The sequence below is a fragment of the Tupaia chinensis genome, unplaced genomic scaffold (assembly GCF_000334495.1).
Source record: "Tupaia chinensis unplaced genomic scaffold, TupChi_1.0 Scaffold000430_1, whole genome shotgun sequence".
Classification (NCBI taxonomy): domain Eukaryota; kingdom Metazoa; phylum Chordata; class Mammalia; order Scandentia; family Tupaiidae; genus Tupaia; species Tupaia belangeri.
In genome coordinates this window covers 770638-789608 of record NW_006159935.1, presented here as the reverse complement: position 1 = coordinate 789608, position 18971 = coordinate 770638, and the positions used below count along the sequence as shown (strand labels likewise).

Sequence of the window (18971 nt, the reverse complement as noted above, 5' to 3'; positions counted from 1 at the left end):
AGAGTGCAGAGGGTAGGACCTCGCTCCAGAGTGCAGAGGGTAGGACCTCGCTCCAGAGTGCAGAGGGTAGGACCTCGCTCCAGAGTGCAGAGGGTAGGACCTCGCTCCAGAGTGCAGAGGGTAGGACCTCGCTCCAGAGTGCAGAGGGTAGGACCTCGCTCCAGAGTGCAGAGGGTAGGACCTCGCTCCAGAGTGCAGAGGGTAGGACCTCGCTCCAGAGTGCAGAGGGTAGGACCTCGCTCCAGAGTGCAGAGGGTAGGACCTCGCTCCAGAGTGCAGAGGGTAGGACCTCGCTCCAGAGTGCAGAGGGTAGGACCTCGCTCCAGAGTGCAGAGGGTAGGACCTCGCTCCAGAGTGCAGAGGGTAGGACCTTGCTCCAGAGAGTGCAGAGGGTAGGACCTTGCTCCAGAGACTGCAGAGGGTAGGACCTCGCTCCAGAGCACAGAGGGTAGGACCTTACTCCAGAGTGCAGGGTTCTACACTTACATTTATGTTTTTGAGTTTTCTCCAATGCATTTTTTAATATTTAAAATATAATTCAAAAGCCATGATCAAATAGCAATGAAAGAGTAATAAGTGAAGTCTTTAACATCAGGACTTTTGGTGGAGAAAGAGAGAAATCCAGATGAAACCAGCTTAAGAGAAATAGGGTGTATGACCCACATACCTGGGAGGTGTAAGGGAGCAGACCTAGCTCATGATTAAAACAATGTCATCAGAACATCGTTGGTCATGGCTTTGCTTTCTGCAAGAATCTCCCTGAAGTGAGGAAGCTGGTTTCAATAGCTCTAGGTCTAGAGCCCATATGGGTTTATAGACAATTGCAAATCTCTCTGCCTTAAGAACTGTACTGGGATTTTCGGATCATAAATTTGCCTCCCTGGTAATGGAGGAGAGGCCCTTTTCTAGATAGTCCTAACAGAAGCATATGGGATGAGAAAACCATTTCCCTAAAGGCAAGGAAGTATTGCAGAAAATAAATACAACAAATAGACATGGCATAGGCTGGAATGCCAGGATGGCAGACATGACAGTTACGTCACTGGATAAAATCATCTGCCTTAAAGAAAAAAATCATGGAAATAATGAATTGAGGAAACTTCAACTATATTTACTGTATGACGAAAGTTGAAAGAAAAATCATGTGATATTGAGAGAAGTTATTTTATTTTAGCCTACACAAGACACATTAAGTCATTAAAACTATTCTGCATTCTAGTAATTATCTTTTTTCTTAACCACTAAAGAATCATTTTATTTCTATGCCAAAATGGATACAAAATTATATTTAGGAATGTTTTGTTAAAGTTATTTAAGACACACTTTAGTATAGAAAATTCTCACAGATATTCATGCGAATCCATCTATCTAGTAAACAGAGCTTGGGCTGTGTGTACCATTTAATATTTTTTTGCTGGTTCATTTGGTAGATTGACACAGCAGTGAAAGAGAAATTCTCGTTTCTTTTCTACCTTACAGTCTCACCTTGTATTAGTAATTTTTGTAAAAATGGGTTTCTGAAGTGTGATCATATTTTAAAGGCCTTATAACATGATGAAAAAGAAAACTGACTATCATACGGTTCATTCTCTTTAGCAAATAAACCATTCAGAAAGACCAGAAATACAATAGGGAGAGAAAGAATTAAAGTGTGCACAAGAGGAAAAAAGGAAACGGAGACAAGGAAAACTTGACTCCTAACATTTTTGAGTGACTAAAATTTTAATTTTATGTATAATCCTTTTATTTTTTAAGTGAAGCAGGTCTTTGGGACAAAGAGGGAGAAATGCTTCGAGCCATTTGTAAGTGTAGGTCCAGCTGTGGTGAGGCCACCTGCTAAGGAGCTGGGCTCTGCAGGCTGGAACTGCAAGGGAGGCTCAGGCCAGCCCAATGCCACCTACAAGCTGGGGGCCATGCCATGCACCTCTAGTCCCATGACTCAAGAGAGTGAGGCAAGAGGAATGCTACACAGAGACCTGACTGTAAAATGAATAAATAATAAGATAAAATAAATATTTTTAAAAAGGAAAAAAGAAACATAAATTGTGTGTGTGTGTGTGTGTGTGTGTGTGTATCTCAATGGTAACTAAAAGTAATAGAAATACAAATTTTAAAATTACCCTTATCATTTTAGACATGGAAATTCATTGCTGAATGAAAATTTATAATTTGATGCATATGTCTAACACAGGTATCTGTGCATTTACTAATATTATATGAGGAATCAAGTTTTTGTATGTAGTAATCATCTATTTAAGTCTTTAATGTTTTTAAAAACACTGCTTGAGGGCACATGTGTAGATCATAGAGAGACAGAGAAACAGAGAGAGGAAGAAAGCATACTCCCATGGGACATGGTCTTGCCCTAATGCCTTCTACTCCAATTCTCCTTCCTGTTGGGATTTGGGACACACACACATATGTTACCAGTGTTTTTGTTTGTATTTTTGTTTGCCGTTTTTTTGTCGTTGTTGCTTTTGCTGTAGGGCATATGTGCTTTCCAGAGAGGGAATGAGAAAGAGGGGAAGTGAAAAAGCACCACCCAGGGAAGGGGTGACTATGCTGCAATCTCTTCTCCATTCTCCCCCCAGGATTTTGGCCACACACACTCACGTGCCAGGTGTGATTTCTAAGTTGCCAGGTCTGGGACTGGAACTACATAGTCAGCCATATGGGATCCAACTGCCTTAACCACCATGCCACTGGTGAAATACAAATTTTAAAATTACCCTTATCATTTTAGACATGGAAATTCATTGCTGAATGAAAATTTATAATTTGATGCATATGTCTAACACAGGTATCTGTGCATTTACTAATATTATATGAGGAATCAAGTTTTTGTATGTAGTAATCATCTATTTAAGTCTTTAATGTTTTTAAAAACACTGCTTGAGGGCACATGTGTAGATCATAGAGAGACAGAGAAACAGAGAGAGGAAGAAAGCATACTCCCATGGGACATGGTCTTGCCCTAATGCCTTCTACTCCAATTCTCCTTCCTGTTGGGATTTGGGACACACACACATATGTTACCAGTGTTTTTGTTTGTATTTTTGTTTGCCGTTTTTTTGTCGTTGTTGCTTTTGCTGTAGGGCATATGTGCTTTCCAGAGAGGGAATGAGAAAGAGGGGAAGTGAAAAAGCACCACCCAGGGAAGGGGTGACTATGCTGCAATCTCTTCTCCATTCTCCCCCCAGGATTTTGGCCACACACACTCACGTGCCAGGTGTGATTTCTAAGTTGCCAGGTCTGGGACTGGAACTACATAGTCAGCCATATGGGATCCAACTGCCTTAACCACCATGCCACTGGTTGGCCTTCTCGCTGCATATTTCACATTGCCAAGACAGACCTCAGACTGCGGTCAGTCAAGGGAAATCCAATTCCTTCAACCACTAGGTTGGGACCTGTCTTTTAAGTTTTTAATTTTTTCACTGATCTTCAGAATTCTTTAAGTTCTTGTTGAAAGGAAATTCCCTGATCTAGTTAGTCAGAAGAGGCCTACAGTGATTAAAAACAACATAAAAATCTGGGACCAGCAGTTAGCGTAATGGCTATGTCGCTGGACTCCCATGTAGTAGACTGCGATTTGAGTCCCAGACCCGATGGCTTAAACTCACGCCAGGCGCATGTGTGTGCGTGCCCAAGATCCCGAGAGGAGAAAGGAGGAGAAAGGATTGTGGTGTGGCCATCTCCCCTTGGGGGGGGGTGATTTCTCAATTTCTGTCTCTCTGTCTCTCTCTGCCTTTCTGGCGAGCGCACATGCCCTATAGCAAGACACTCTCCAAAAATAAAACCATAAAAATCTCAGTGTGTTAATGAAATAAATTCTCATTTCTCACACAGAAAGTCCAAAGTGGACGTCTGGATCCAGGGGCCCCCCAGTGGCTCTTCTATAAGGAGGCCCTATAACAGGTTCTTTTCGTGTAGTGGCTCCTTCATAGAGGCAGAGATTTGACCACACAGGAAAGCACATTTATTCTGGATAAGGATTCGCTTTCCCTGCCAGCAATATTTTGGCTAGTACCACCATGCACACACTTACAAAACACCTGGAATTGCCACCCTACATCCCACCCGACACAGTTTTGCAATGAAAGTAAGGTGGCACAGGGATATTCCCTTGCTTCTCCATGCATGTCCCTGACCAAAGTACTCTGCTGCAGGGTACACTACGTATTCTGAACACATTTAGTGCTGCGTTTCCCATAACCAGAAGCATAGCTCTGAGAATAAAGAGCAAAAATACAAGTGTCTTTTCTTATGCCTCTGCCTAATTTCCTGTTTAAGAAAGTTTGCCTCCCAACCCTGCAAGTGGACTCTCCTGACTTAGTGATGTCAGTTCCCAGTGAACGGAGGAATGTTTCCACCAATGGATATAACCACTATACCATCAAATTAGAAATGGAAACTGCCGCCTAGGCATTTTAAGATTTGCAATGAGTTTTTCATGAATTAACTGTCAAAGAGTGGGTACTTTATTGGCTTCAGCGATTGGTCCCGATTATCAAGGGGAGATCTGTTGGCTACTCTACATGGGCATGGAGAGGACTATAACTGGACCCTGGTGATTCTCTGAGTTATTTTTCAGCATATATATATATATATATGTAAAAATCAAGAGAATAGGGTGGCCCAATAAAGACAGAATAACTGAGGCAGAAAATACTTTGGGAGTTGAGATTTGAAACATTGTATCAGGTTAATAATTATGGCTAGCAGAAATACGGAATGAGATCAAATAAATAGGCAATGGGTAACTGAAGACATTGTAATGATCAACTTTCTTCTGACTAGTTACAGAAACAGGGACTGAGCAATTTTGCACATCGTATTTTCATCTTTCCTCTCTATGTCCTTAGTATCTCAAATAAGGATTGCTGCGATGGTTAGTGTTTTTACTTCGTTGCTCAGTTGTGCGGTATTCGAGGTGAGGCTATGACCCAGTCAGTAGAGGAAACAGCCTCACCAATAGATCACTAGGGTGATGTTGATGCTCTTGTTTACGTCAGCCTTTGGAGGATCGAGGGCGACGTTCGGAAACGTGAAGGAGGCTGTGTCCAGATGCTGAGATAGCACAGCTCAGGAGTGCGCTGGTTATTTGCTCACATTTTCTGCCCAAACCTACCCTCCCATAGTGTCCTCAGCAATGCCAGTGGGTCCTCTTACTGGCTCCATCTGCATAGTTTTGAGAAACCTGTTAATTTCTGCTAAAATAGTATTACTAAAAAGATTTTGAAAGGTAGGGGAAAAAATGGGGCTTCCTTTTTTCCTGTCAGTGTGCTTTCAGCAGCAGTAGTTAGATGTAGTCTCAATTGTTTTCTGTCACCTTCGAGCTGGTCTTGTCATATTCTCTCACAGGTAACAGGGTAGCCGACTGTGCCCACTGTTAGGAGGTCGTAACAACCCATCTCACAGGGTCTCTCCTTTGAGCTCCGGAGCAGTGGCTGGGAGACACCGTGTAACAAAAAGTCAACTTCGTTTTTTGATGTTTGACTTCTGAACGCACTGATAAGAAAGCCCTATGTGCCTCCTTCTTTGGTACTGTGGAAAATTCAGACCTTGCCAATTGTCTGTGCGTAGGAATGTCCCCTGAGTCTCACCCCCAGCCACTGTTAAGGCCCAACCATTCCTTCTGCCCCTCGTGTCAGCACGGACCTACCCATGCGTGCTTTCCTTGGTCCAGGAGTCCCTGTATGAGTAGTACTCTTTCTTAAACTCTCCTGGTGTGTAGAACGCCCTCAGCTACATCCTACCTATAACTGTAATAAAGTCCATCCACATTTAAGGGGACTGTAAAATATAACTCTTTCCAGAGGACTTACCAAATTGCATATGGTTATTCTCTGAGGTCCTGAATTCTGGTAACCTATCTCTTCCCTTGTGTTTTCCTAGATTTTTTAAGTTATTATTATTTTTTTACTTTTTAAAGAATTATTGAACTTTATTTATTTTAATTTATTTTAATTTGACCAGAGAGGGACAGAGTGAACAAGAGAGAGACAGACAGGGAGAGAGAGAAAGCCAGGACTAGAACCATGTTGGAGTCCAGCACCCCTAAACACCATATCACCTGCAGGCCCCAGATTTTTAAATTATTACTACAAAACAAATTACCCCAAATTTAGTGCCTTTGAACAAATGCTTGGCGTTTCAGTTCCCAAGGGCCACGAATGTGGACACAGCTTAGCTGGCTACCTTTGGCTCATGGCCTCTTGTGAGATAGCATTTGAACTGCTGGAAGGGATTGTTGTCTCACCTGAAGGCTTCCCTGGGAGCAGGAAAGGCAGTGTCTAAGCTCTCACAGAGTTCTTGGGATGCTGCTGTTCCTTGTTATCTGAGCCTCTTTCTCCGTCAGATTGTTTCATGTCACATCAACTGACTTTCCCCAGAGTGAATAATTCAACAGAGGGTGAAGGAGAACAGGCTGGGATAGAAAGCAGGGTCATTTTATATGCTAATATCGGAAGTGACATCTCATTATGTCTGCTCTATTCTATTTATTAGAAACTCCATTAGGTCCATCCCATACTCAAGGGGGAGGGTATTGCACAGGGCACAAACACCAGGAGGTGAGGGTTATGAAGAAGGTTATATAATCTGTCTTCTACATCCAGCCCTAGAGGTAGAAGCTGTTTCCTACAATTATCTCTGTGTTATTAAACTAATTTTCTGCTTCTACAGCTTCACAGATTACACACCTGTGTAATGTCCTGACATTAAATCTCTTCTCTTTGAATAGAAACCATGGCTTATTTTTCCTGACTTGATTCTGAGAGATATAATACTTATGGTCCTCTGCTGATGTTTCCTTGGCCATTCAGCTCACAAACAAAGGAAGCATGGAATAATTTACTCCATATTCCATTGGTCACAACTTAGTCATGTGACTAACATAACTTCAAGGGAAGCTGAGAAATGTACACAGTACACAGATTTTAGCAAGACTAACAGTGGCTGTCATGACGTTTAATTTTCATGAAGTCGTGTATACATTTTCAACACTTCCTGGATATTGCTTTCTAAGCTAAGTAACTTCTATACAAATAAATTTTTGCAAATGTGTTGGGAACTTCATACAGTTAATAATTAGAATGGTTTTTGTAATTCAAAGGTAATTTAACAAAAGAATTATTTTCTTTTAGTTACCGTAGGATTACAATAGTGATACTTGTCACTCTATCAGTGTTTTTAGTAAACTATTGGGAATTGTACAGACTCTGAACAATGTTAGCATAAAATGCACTTTATGCAATAATTTCTCTTTTTTAACTTTAAAATTATTTGAGAGAAATAAAAATCATTTCTATCCATACGCAAGAGCTTATCTGTTTTTTCCCCCCAAATACTACGTATCTTTATAGTCAAGACAGATGTAGATGGAATCCATGGCTTAGTTACTGAGCAGAATTCATAAAACTTCACCATTTTTAGAGTTATAACAGAGAGATTATTTAATTTCAGAATAATTTTCCAACTTTAGCTATTAAGATTTTATAGGTATTTTAGACACATTATGTACAAAGATGTCATTTTGTGACATCAACAACCAATATGATGGAGGAATATAGTTTTAAAGAAACAAAGTTTTTATAAGTTATTAAAGTTAAACTGGTATAATTTCCAATGATAGTGCTATAATTTTAAGATGTTGAATATAATCCCAATAGTAACTACAAAGAAAATATCTATAAAATATACACAAATGGAAAGAGAAAGGAATATAAATGTTTCACTAAAAACAAGCAGCTAAACCAAAAGAAGACAGTATTGCAAGAAATGTGAGACAAACAAACAAACAAACAAAAAAACAGCTGTAAGGCAAGTAGACTACAAATAGTGAAATAACAGAAATAAGTTTATCAGTAATAACTTTAAATGCAAATGGATTAAACTCCCCAGTCATAAGATAGATTGGAAAATGAGTAAAAGCATAATCCAACTATTTATCATCTACAGAAGAGATTTCAAATACACAAGTAGATTACAAGGGAAAGGATGGGGAATAATCATCAATGCAAACACTAACTGAAAGACGTGAGAAGCATGGCCAGCCTCATAGCACAGTGCCGTGTACAGCAAACTGAGCTGCAATACCAGAGGCGACATGCACAGCTACAAGTTTAGATACCCAGGCTGGCTTCAAACATGCTGGGTGTGTGCACAGGCCCAGGTTCCCGACAAGGAGGAGAGCTGCGTAAAGGCGATTAGAGTATGACAAGATCCTGTCGAGGGTACCTCCCCACCCCGCCACCAACTGGACATGCTCTCTGTCATGAATGAAAGAAATTAAGAGAGAGAGAGAGAGGTGGTCATGCTAATTTCAGACAAAATACATTTGAAACAAAAAAGTTTACAAGAGACAAAGGCATTCCATATTAATAAAAACTCGAATATAATAAGATGCACCATTGATAAACATTTACATGCCTGAAAAAGACCAACAAATACAGGAAGCAAACCTTGACAGAACTGAAGCGAGAAGTGGAAAACTATGACAATAGAGACTTCAATATCCCACTTTTGATAATGGGTAGTCTACCTAGATGGCAAAAGGCAATAGAGGACTTAAATGACAAAATAAATCAGGTAGCTCTAAATAGACATACATTGAACACTATGCTCTGGAATACTAGAATACATTTTTCTCAAGTGTACTATGGGATATTTTCCAGAATAGAACATATGCTAGGCCACAAATTAAATCTCAATTTAAAAAGATATCATAAAAGTGTTATTTCTAAACCTATGGTGACTATATCACAAACAAATAGAACATCTGAATAGACATAACTACTAAGGATACTGAATCAGTATAAGATATATAGGGAAAAACTAAAGACTCAAACACTTAATACAACACAATATTTTATCCCTGGTCACCAAGATGTGTGGGAATTTCTCCCTACTCATCAAGCAAGTAATCAGTTTTATAGTCAACCCAGTGGCTTCTTATAATTCAACTAAATTCTGCAAACTTTCTACCTGGAGATCATATCAGAACCCACAGGCTGAGGACTCAGTTCTACATGACTGCTCCTAGATTAGATTCCAGTCACAGTCATAGGTTTTGGGTCTATGCCTCTGATCAGCAACTATAAACCTAGATCTTAGGACCTCCTCCTGAAATTTTATTAATCTGCTAGTATGTTCATAGAACTCAGGGAATTACTCATGTTGACCCGGTTATTATAAATGATATTATAAATGATAAGGATGAACGATATGTAAAAGATGCGCAGGGGAAGATATCTAGAAGATGTGAACCCTTCCATGCCTCCCAGAAACGTCCATGTATTTAACCATCCAGAAGCTCTCCAAGTTGTTTTATTTTTGTGTTTTTATGGGTACTTCATTAGATAGGCATAATTGATCACATCATTAAATTAACCTTCATCTATTTTCCCCAGAGGTGAAGGCACAGTGTGCAAAAGATACTTTTTACCACTCTTAATATTTCAAGGATTTCAGGTCTTGTATATCAGAAAATGATGACAAAGACCAAATTAGTATTTCATAATGTCACAATCCACAATCAAAAAGTTTTTGACTAGGAAAAGCATTGGACCCAATAGCTTCAATGGTGATTTCTACCAAACATTTAAGGAACGCCAATTCTTCTCAAACTTTTCCAAAAATTGAAGATGGGGAACACTCCTACTTTGGTTTATGAGGCTACTATTACCCTGATACTAAAGCCATACAAAAACTTAAGAAATCTATAAATCAATATCTCTTTTGAATATTTATACAAGTACCCTAAATTAAGTAATGAATTCAACAGCATGTTAAGAGAATTATAGACCAAATGAGAGTTATTCATGGAATGCAAAAATGTTTCAACATATGGAAATTAATGTTATATACCACATTAATAGATGAAGGGAAAAAATCGCATGATCAGTTCAATGGGTAAAGGAAAAGTACTTGATAAAATTATTCTTTCATGATAAAAAAACACTTGATGACCTAGAAATAAAAGGAAATAACCTCAACATTATAAAAGACATATACAAAAAACCTAGTGCAAACATCGTCACTATATGGCAAAAGACTGAAAGCTTTAAGGTTGAGAAACAGTCAAGGGGGCCTGCTTTGCCACTTCTGCTCTATTCTTCTATGAAAGAAAAGCTTACAGGTGACAGAATTAATGAATTAACTCAGCAAAGTGGAAGAATACAATGTAAACACACACACACACACACACACACACACATATACACAGCATGATTTTCTATAAGACATATACAAAAAACCTAGTGCAAACATCGTCACTATATGGCAAAAGACTGAAAGCTTTAAGGTTGAGAAACAGTCAAGGGGGCCTGCTTTGCCACTTCTGCTCTATTCTTCTATGAAAGAAAAGCTTACAGGTGACAGAATTAATGAATTAACTCAGCAAAGTGGAAGAATACAATGTAAACACACACACACACACACACACACACACACATATACATCAATTGCATGTCTATATACTGTGAATGTTGTTAAAATAAAAACGAAGTCATTTATGTCAACCTTGATTAAAATGAGCCAGAGCATCCTGGGGTACAAACTGAGGATCTTTTTCATGTGAGTCCAGCTTTATTACCATTGTGCTATCAATTGGCTCCGTGGAAGTCTACTTTTTTAATGGGTATAGATTTTTATTCTTCAAGATGAAAAGAGTTCTACATATGAACAATAACGAATGGATTTAACATCACTAAACTGTCCATTTAAAAACTATTAAGATGACGAAACAAGAGGGCCAACTAGAAACACTATGGTGTGTCTTTGGAAAGAAGGGCTAAAAAACTCAATAAATGCCTATACTTCCAGCAGAAGAGTGAGAGGAGACTGACTTAGCACAAGAGAAAGACCACAGGAGCCTCTGGAGCACAGAATCTGTACCTGGAAATGCAAAGAAAGAATCAATTACCTGAACTCCGCAAGGATTCTGAGCCCTCCCCCTACATGGGGTCAGGAAAGGCAAGAGGACCTCTTCTGTGGAACTCCAGATATCATTCTCCCACCTCTGACTCCAAAACTCTCCATCTGCAGAAGAACAACAGAATGGGTATGGAGTTAACAGTATCATAGGTAAGTACACCGATATTGCATTTCAGAGAAAACTTTAGAACTTTCAACCCAAATGACCCAAAGCTTGGAGGGCTTGGCACCATCTTGGGAGCTGAGCAGTGGGTGGAGCTTGCATTGCAATCAGGAACAATACAAGGTTATCCACTTTCTACACTCACTTTTCAATCCAGTATCGATGTTTTAGCCAATATAAGTGTAAGGCCTCAAGCTATGAAACTACTTATGGAAAACACAGAGAAACACTTGAAGACATCAGAGTAGGCAAAAGTTTCTTAAATAAGATCCCCAAAACATGGGAAACAACTCCAAAAATAGACAAGTGGGATTATGTAAAACTAAAAAGCTTCTGTACAGCAAAGGAAGCAATAAACAGTCAGCCCATACAATGTATATGGTAATATCTTTGATTTGATAATAGGCACTGTTTGCATGCTGGAAAAAACCATGCTGTACGTTGTAAGGATATACAATGATTAAATGTAAATTTAAAAATAAATAAATAAATGGTTACACAGTGAGTAGATAATCCAGAATATGCTCTTAGTGCAACTTTATCTCTGACTTCAATTTCCCATTGTGCTTTAAGGTTACATATAATTGTTACATTGTGCCTTAAGGTTACATATAATTTCTTTCATAAATTTGTTTTAAAATAAAAAGTTATTTGATGAATAATAAAAAAAAAGTCAGCCCACACAATGGGAGGTAATATTTGTAAACTCTACTTCAGATAGGGGATTAATAACTAGACTTATATAGAGAAGTCAAGCAGCTTACCCTACAGAAAAACTAAAAATAATTGGGCAACTGTTCTTAACAGAAGCTCTCAAAGGAAGATATATAAATGACCAAAAATATAGATGAGGAAATGTTCAATATCTCTTAAGGGAAATGAAGAGCAAAACCACAGTGAAGTATTAACTAACCACAGTCAGGAAGGCTATCATCAAAAACAAACAAACAAACAAAAAAAAAAAACACACAAAGAACAGATGGCATAATGGTTACATTGCTGGACTCTCACATAGTCTGCTGTGGTTTGAGTCCTGGACTCGGTGGCTTAAAAAAATAAAATCCCAAGAGGAGAATGAAGAAGGGATTACGATGTGGCCATCTCTCCCAGGGGGTGATTTCTCACTTATTATCTCTCTGTTGCTCTCTCTCTCTTTTCAGCTAGCACACACACCCTATGGGAAAATCTCTCAAAAACAAAAATAAGCCCCCAAAAATGAAAGACAAAGAACAAGTACTATGTAGGTTGTGGTGAAAAGGGATCCCTCCTGTAGGAAATAACCTCAACATTATAAAAGACATATACAAAAAACCTAGTGCAAACATCGTCACTATATGGCAAAAGACTGAAAGCTTTAAGGTTGAGAAACAGTCAAGGGGGCCTGCTTTGCCACTTCTGCTCTATTCTTCTATGAAAGAAAAGCTTACAGGTGACAGAATTAATGAATTAACTCAGCAAAGTGGAAGAATACAATGTAAACACACACACACACACACACACACACACACATATACATCAATTGCATGTCTATATACTGTGAATGTTGTTAAAATAAAAACGAAGTCATTTATGTCAACCTTGATTAAAATGAGCCAGAGCATCCTGGGGTACAAACTGAGGATCTTTTTCATGTGAGTCCAGCTTTATTACCATTGTGCTATCAATTGGCTCCGTGGAAGTCTACTTTTTTAATGGGTATAGATTTTTATTCTTCAAGATGAAAAGAGTTCTACATATGAACAATAACGAATGGATTTAACATCACTAAACTGTCCATTTAAAAACTATTAAGATGACGAAACAAGAGGGCCAACTAGAAACACTATGGTGTGTCTTTGGAAAGAAGGGCTAAAAAACTCAATAAATGCCTATACTTCCAGCAGAAGAGTGAGAGGAGACTGACTTAGCACAAGAGAAAGACCACAGGAGCCTCTGGAGCACAGAATCTGTACCTGGAAATGCAAAGAAAGAATCAATTACCTGAACTCCGCAAGGATTCTGAGCCCTCCCCCTACATGGGGTCAGGAAAGGCAAGAGGACCTCTTCTGTGGAACTCCAGATATCATTCTCCCACCTCTGACTCCAAAACTCTCCATCTGCAGAAGAACAACAGAATGGGTATGGAGTTAACAGTATCATAGGTAAGTACACCGATATTGCATTTCTGAGAAAACTTTAGAACTTTCAACCCAAATGACCCAAAGCTTGGAGGGCTTGGCACCATCTTGGGAGCTGAGCAGTGGGTGGAGCTTGCATTGCAATCAGGAACAATACAAGGTTATCCACTTTCTACACTCACTTTTCAATCCAGTATCGATGTTTTAGCCAATATAAGTGTAAGGCCTCAAGCTATGAAACTACTTATGGAAAACACAGAGAAACACTTGAAGACATCAGAGTAGGCAAAAGTTTCTTAAATAAGATCCCCAAAACATGGGAAACAACTCCAAAAATAGACAAGTGGGATTATGTAAAACTAAAAAGCTTCTGTACAGCAAAGGAAGCAATAAACAGTCAGCCCATACAATGTATATGGTAATATCTTTGATTTGATAATAGGCACTGTTTGCATGCTGGAAAAAACCATGCTGTACATTGTAAGGATATACAATGATTAAATGTAAATTTAAAAATAAATAAATAAATGGTTACACAGTGAGTAGATAATCCAGAATATGCTCTTAGTGCAACTTTATCTCTGACTTCAATTTCCCATTGTGCTTTAAGGTTACATATAATTGTTACTATTTGATGAATAATAAAAAAAGAGTCAGCCCACACAATGGGAGGTAATATTTGTAAACTCTACTTCAGATAGGGGATTAATAACTAGACTTATATAGAGAAGTCAAGCAGCTTACCCTACAGAAAAACTAAAAATAATTGGGCAACTGTACTTAACAGAAGCTCTCAAAGGAAGATATATAAATGACCAAAAATATAGATGAGGAAATGTTCAATATCTCTTAAGGGAAATGAAGAGCAAAACCACAGTGAAGTATTAACTAACCACAGTCAGGAAGGCTATCATCAAAAACAAACAAACAAACAAAAACAAACAAAAAACACACACAAAGAACAGATGGCATAATGGTTACATTGCTGGACTCTCACATAGTCTGCTGTGGTTTGAGTCCTGGACTCGGTGGCTTAAAAAAATAAAATCCCAAGAGGAGAATGAAGAAGGGATTGCGATGTGGCCATCTCTCCCAGGGGGTGATTTCTCACTTATTATCTCTCTGTTGCTCTCTCTCTCTCTTCAGCTAGCACACACACCCTATGGGAAAATCTCTCAAAAACAAAAATAAGCCCCCAAAAATGAAAGACAAAGAACAAGTACTATGTAGGTTGTGGTGAAAAGGGATCCCTCCTGTATGGTTGATGGGAATGTAAATGAATACATCCATTGCGAAAGACAATATGGAGGTTTCTCAAAAAAATATGAATAAAACTACCATATGGTCCATTCCTGGGTATTTACACACACACACACACACACACACACACACACACAAAACAAACGAACAAAAAACAGGAAATCACTCAGTTGGAAAGACACTTGGCCACCCATGTTTATTTCAGCATCATTTGCAATAGATAAGACATGGAATCAACCCATGCATCCAACCACAGATAGCTGGATTAAAAATATAGCACATATAGGGACCAGTGGTTAGCATAATGGCTATGTCGCTGGACTCTCATGTAGTCGGCAGTTTGAGTCCCGGACTCGGTGGCTTAAACTCTCGCTGGGCAACTGTGCGTGTGTGTCCAAGATCCTGAGAGGAGAATGGAGAAGGGATTGTGGTGTGGCCATCCCCCCTGAGGGGTGATTTCTCGCTTTCTATCTCTCTGTCTCTCTCTCTGTGTCTGGCGAGCACATGTGCCCTATAGCAAAAACCTCTCCAAAAAATAAAAAAAATATATAGTACATATAGACTATGGAATACTAAATAATGAGATCCTGTCATTAGATACAAAGTGGTTGAATCAAGGAGATGTAAGGCTAAATGAAATAATCCAAACTCTGAAAAACACTGCGTCCTTGTTCAGTATACACCAAACGTCTGCCCTCTGTGGCATAAGTTGAGAGATCCGAAGACCTCAAAGTGGAGACGACAACTGTAGATACCAGAGTGTACAAAGAGGGGTCCGAGGTGGGGAGGGATACAGGGGTCAGGGAAAAAGTGTTTAACACACATAGGAATGCAGGCAGATGGGGAAATGGGTTGTGGATAGCACACCATAATCGAGTGGAAAAAGAAAAAAAGACCGCCAATTTTATATATATATCTCAAATATGGTGTCTATTCCTGAAAATTATGAATATGGTTTTATCTTTAATCCCCACACACTGCATGCATGCTACACTGCATGCTTGCTTTAAAAATCCATTTGTGCCCCCACTAAGATGTACAATTAAATTTAATAAAAATTATAATAGAAAAGTGTCAAGATGAGTTTTGTCTTATGTATCTAACCACACTTAAAAACCAGAAAAAAAAAGACAGAGAAAAATATTTAGCATTGATTCTTTTAAAGTATATATATTTTTAAGTACAAATTGCCTGAGAATTTCTAGTTTTTAAAAATTAGAGCCATAGGGGCTGGCCCCTTAGCCTACTGGCTGACAGCAGTTTGAGTCTTGGCCCCAGCGGCTTGGAAAACATGAGAGGCATGCGTGCGTGGTGCTCAAACTCCCAATGGGACAGAGAAATGGAGGAGCTGATACTGCAGAGTGACCATGTCCATTAGGGGTTGCTTTCTCCCTCTCTCAAACATTCTGTCCCTTTCTGGCGAGCGAATGTGCCCTTTGGCAAAGTGATTGTTCTTAAATTTACCTCAAATGTTTGAAGTCTCTGTTTCTAAAATATGTACAAGATTCCAAAAGTATAGACAGGTTGTTGAAGAACAAGAACAAAGATCTGTCTCTTTGGGAGGATGATTCGGTGATGATAACCAGGTTCTTAATGTTTTAGACAAAGGATTGGATGAAACATACCGACAGCACAATCACAGGTGGTTTATTAAATAAAAGTATAGTGCACTCCTGAGAGGGAGGAGCTGACCTGAGTGGACAGATGGCTCCAAGGCCCCGGGAGTCACATCCTGTGAGGTTTACGATTTTGTAATTGAGGTCATGTGAGTTGATCAATGGCTGGGCCCACCAATTGCTCTCATCTCATTGGTTCTATCGAATGTGACTGGGCCCACTGATTCATCTCAGTGGCTATATCAACCATGGCTTAATCAGCTAGTGATCCCCACTAACTGCCTGCCTACATTACCTTGGGGGGATTTTCTGCCCTGGTCGGGTCTGTCTATCCAGCCACATAGGAAGTTGTTTCAGCCCTCTTACCTCTTACCGGAGTCCATTTGCTCACTTTCTCCTGCCCAGGATGACCTAACAATCTCAGAACACAATGTTCTTAGCTACAGCTAAAATTTTGCTTGATCACCACATTTCAGCTTCCATACAGTCTTGAGTAACATTTCTGAAATTCGTTTCTCAACCGTAAGCTGACTGAGGCTATCTGGCTGTTTACTATTCCTTCTTTTCAAGCCTTGATTTAGCAACAGGTAACGTTGTAACAAAGTGTTCGGAATGTGACACAAAATTCTCACCACACTGAGGTTTTAAACTAGAACAAACGGTCTTTTGATATCGGAACAGTTAATCTTTTCCAATATAATCTTGTATAAAATGTTAAATGGAAATCATATTAACGCCCTAGGGTTAAATTACATTGTGTTAAAGGGACTTGCAATGTTTCCAAAATGATATAATTTAATTATAATTGTTATATTTATAAAACACCTTGGAAAACTGATTATCATGTGCTTTAAAATATTAACATTTATTAACGATGGGTTTAAGAGCTTTAAAAGCCAACAGGCAAAATGCACTTTTGGAGAGAGACATTCACAACATGCTCAAAAAACCCGTGGGTTAAGGTTCAGTTTACAGAAGGTGGAGGTCCAACAATGGGCTAGCACCGCCACGGAGTTCAGGTGACTGAGCTCAAGGGGTTCGAATCAAGTGCTTTTTGCCTTCACTTATGATCATCATCGGAATTTTGTCCTCAGACTGCCTCAGAATTTCAGGCAGGGTAAGCTCTTTATCTGATCTGAGCAGATTCTCTTGGTTCCTAGCTTTACTCTGTGTTGCCTATTTGTTTAAAGCAAGTGCCGTTCATTTTACAGCTGAAAGTTCAAAGGTTCTCCTCTCAGAAAAGCCTTCTAATCTCTCTTTTCTGGGCCTTGGTTTTATTTTCTTGCTGGCTTTAGGTTAAGGGTTCCCCATCATTTAAAATTTTATCTATTTATTTCACATGAATAAAGGCTTAATGATAACTTGTCTCAGCCCAAAGGCTTAGGAAAATTAAAACAAAGGGAATGGGATTCTTATCTTACTTATGGTTTTCCTCTTCTAAAAAAAATGATGCCCTCAGAAATTTTGCTTTTATAAAATGATCTTTTCACAAAGTATATAGAGAGGCACCTGAGCCTTTTACCCAGCAGGAGGCCTCTTAGAGAAATGCAGATTATTTTGAGTCTGAGAGGTTATCTCTTTCCCCCTACTTTTTTTCTCTCTTTTATGTGAAGGCTGATGGTGGAGCTAGGCATCCATTTTTTCTTTATGTGCTAGAGAAAACATTCTGATCGTCTCTGGTCCTTAGGGTCACTGGGGAATACAACTGTTTTTGATGAATATTCTGTCCTCTTTCACTCCTGATTTAATCATTGTTTTCATGTTTGTCTAAAAAATTTGGTTTACATCCGCCAATTTACTCATTCTCATTAAAACTTCAGCTGAAAAACCCTTTCTCTTAAAAGTTTTACCCTAGAGAGACCTTTCTAAAATTCCTTCCAATCCTTCATTATTAAAACCACCTTTCCCCCGGTTTCACTGTAAAAATTAACATAATAAAAGTAGATAGAAATACAGTGAAAGTGAAATAAAAGGAACAAAATCAAAGTGAGAGAAACGGTTACTTGTTTTTGGAATCTTTAACTGAAGTGCATCGTAGGTGGACACACTAACTAGTTCGGCTTTTATTTTCAAATTCACTCTTCAAATTTGTATTCAGACTGCTTTCTTCTAAAATTGACAGAAGTGCAAAAGGGAATATCACACAGTTATTAAAACTAACCAGAATGCATCCATCTGGCGTGCCTTTCAGGAATCCAGCCCACTAATTTCTTGCAATGGGCTTGATGACTCAACCCCTCAAGACGCAGCGGAAGGAAGAATCTCCTTTTGCAGAACTGCCAAATCTCATTCATCCGAGCAGAGGCTCCTCATTTGGGGCACGTCCTCGGACAGTTGTTTATCTGTTTCCAATACCGAATTCCCAGTTGGGAGGAACCCTATTCCCCCCCACTCCGCCCCACTCCGCTGCCGGGGCTTCACCTCCTGGCCCCGAGCCAGGCCAGCTCCCTCCCTGCTCACTGCCGCCCCGCGGAGCCCGCCCCTTCCTCGCTGCCGCTGCCCGGGAGCTTTCTGTCTTCGGGCCGCCTTCCCTTCCGAGGGTCCGCCCAGCCTCCGCCAGGACCTGCGGCCCTCCCTGGCTCTCAGGTGCCCGTGACGGTCGCGGAGCGCGCAGCCCGTCCTGCGCCAGGCCCCTGGACCCGCCCGTCGCGTGGAGGGGAAACAAAGCACCGAGTTCGAGTAACTACGAGCAAATTCGACTCCGGAAGCAATGCACTTAAAAATGTTTTAAACTTGTTAGGCAAAGAAAAGATCTGTCACATACGTGCACAGTATACAAAGCGTGAGAGGGCACCTGGGCAAGTTTCCAGTTTGTCCACTTTATAAAACATCGGCCCCCGGCCCTCGGCCGGGCACACGCGTCCGCCCCGACTCCGC

General features: G+C 39.7%; 1 protein-coding gene across 1 annotated transcript; it reads left to right on the top strand.

Annotated features, from left to right (window-relative positions):
* The first annotated feature begins 17045 nt into the window (after positions 1 to 17045).
* LOC114009004 (formin-2-like) lies at positions 17046 to 18830 on the top strand. The gene is made up of 2 exons (XM_027774415.1): positions 17046 to 17211; positions 18286 to 18830. Exon 2 carries the CDS (start codon positions 18311 to 18313, stop codon positions 18812 to 18814), a length of 504 nt encoding a protein of 167 aa, XP_027630216.1. The 5' UTR covers positions 17046 to 17211; positions 18286 to 18310; the 3' UTR covers positions 18815 to 18830.
* The last annotated feature ends 141 nt before the right edge of the window (positions 18831 to 18971 follow it).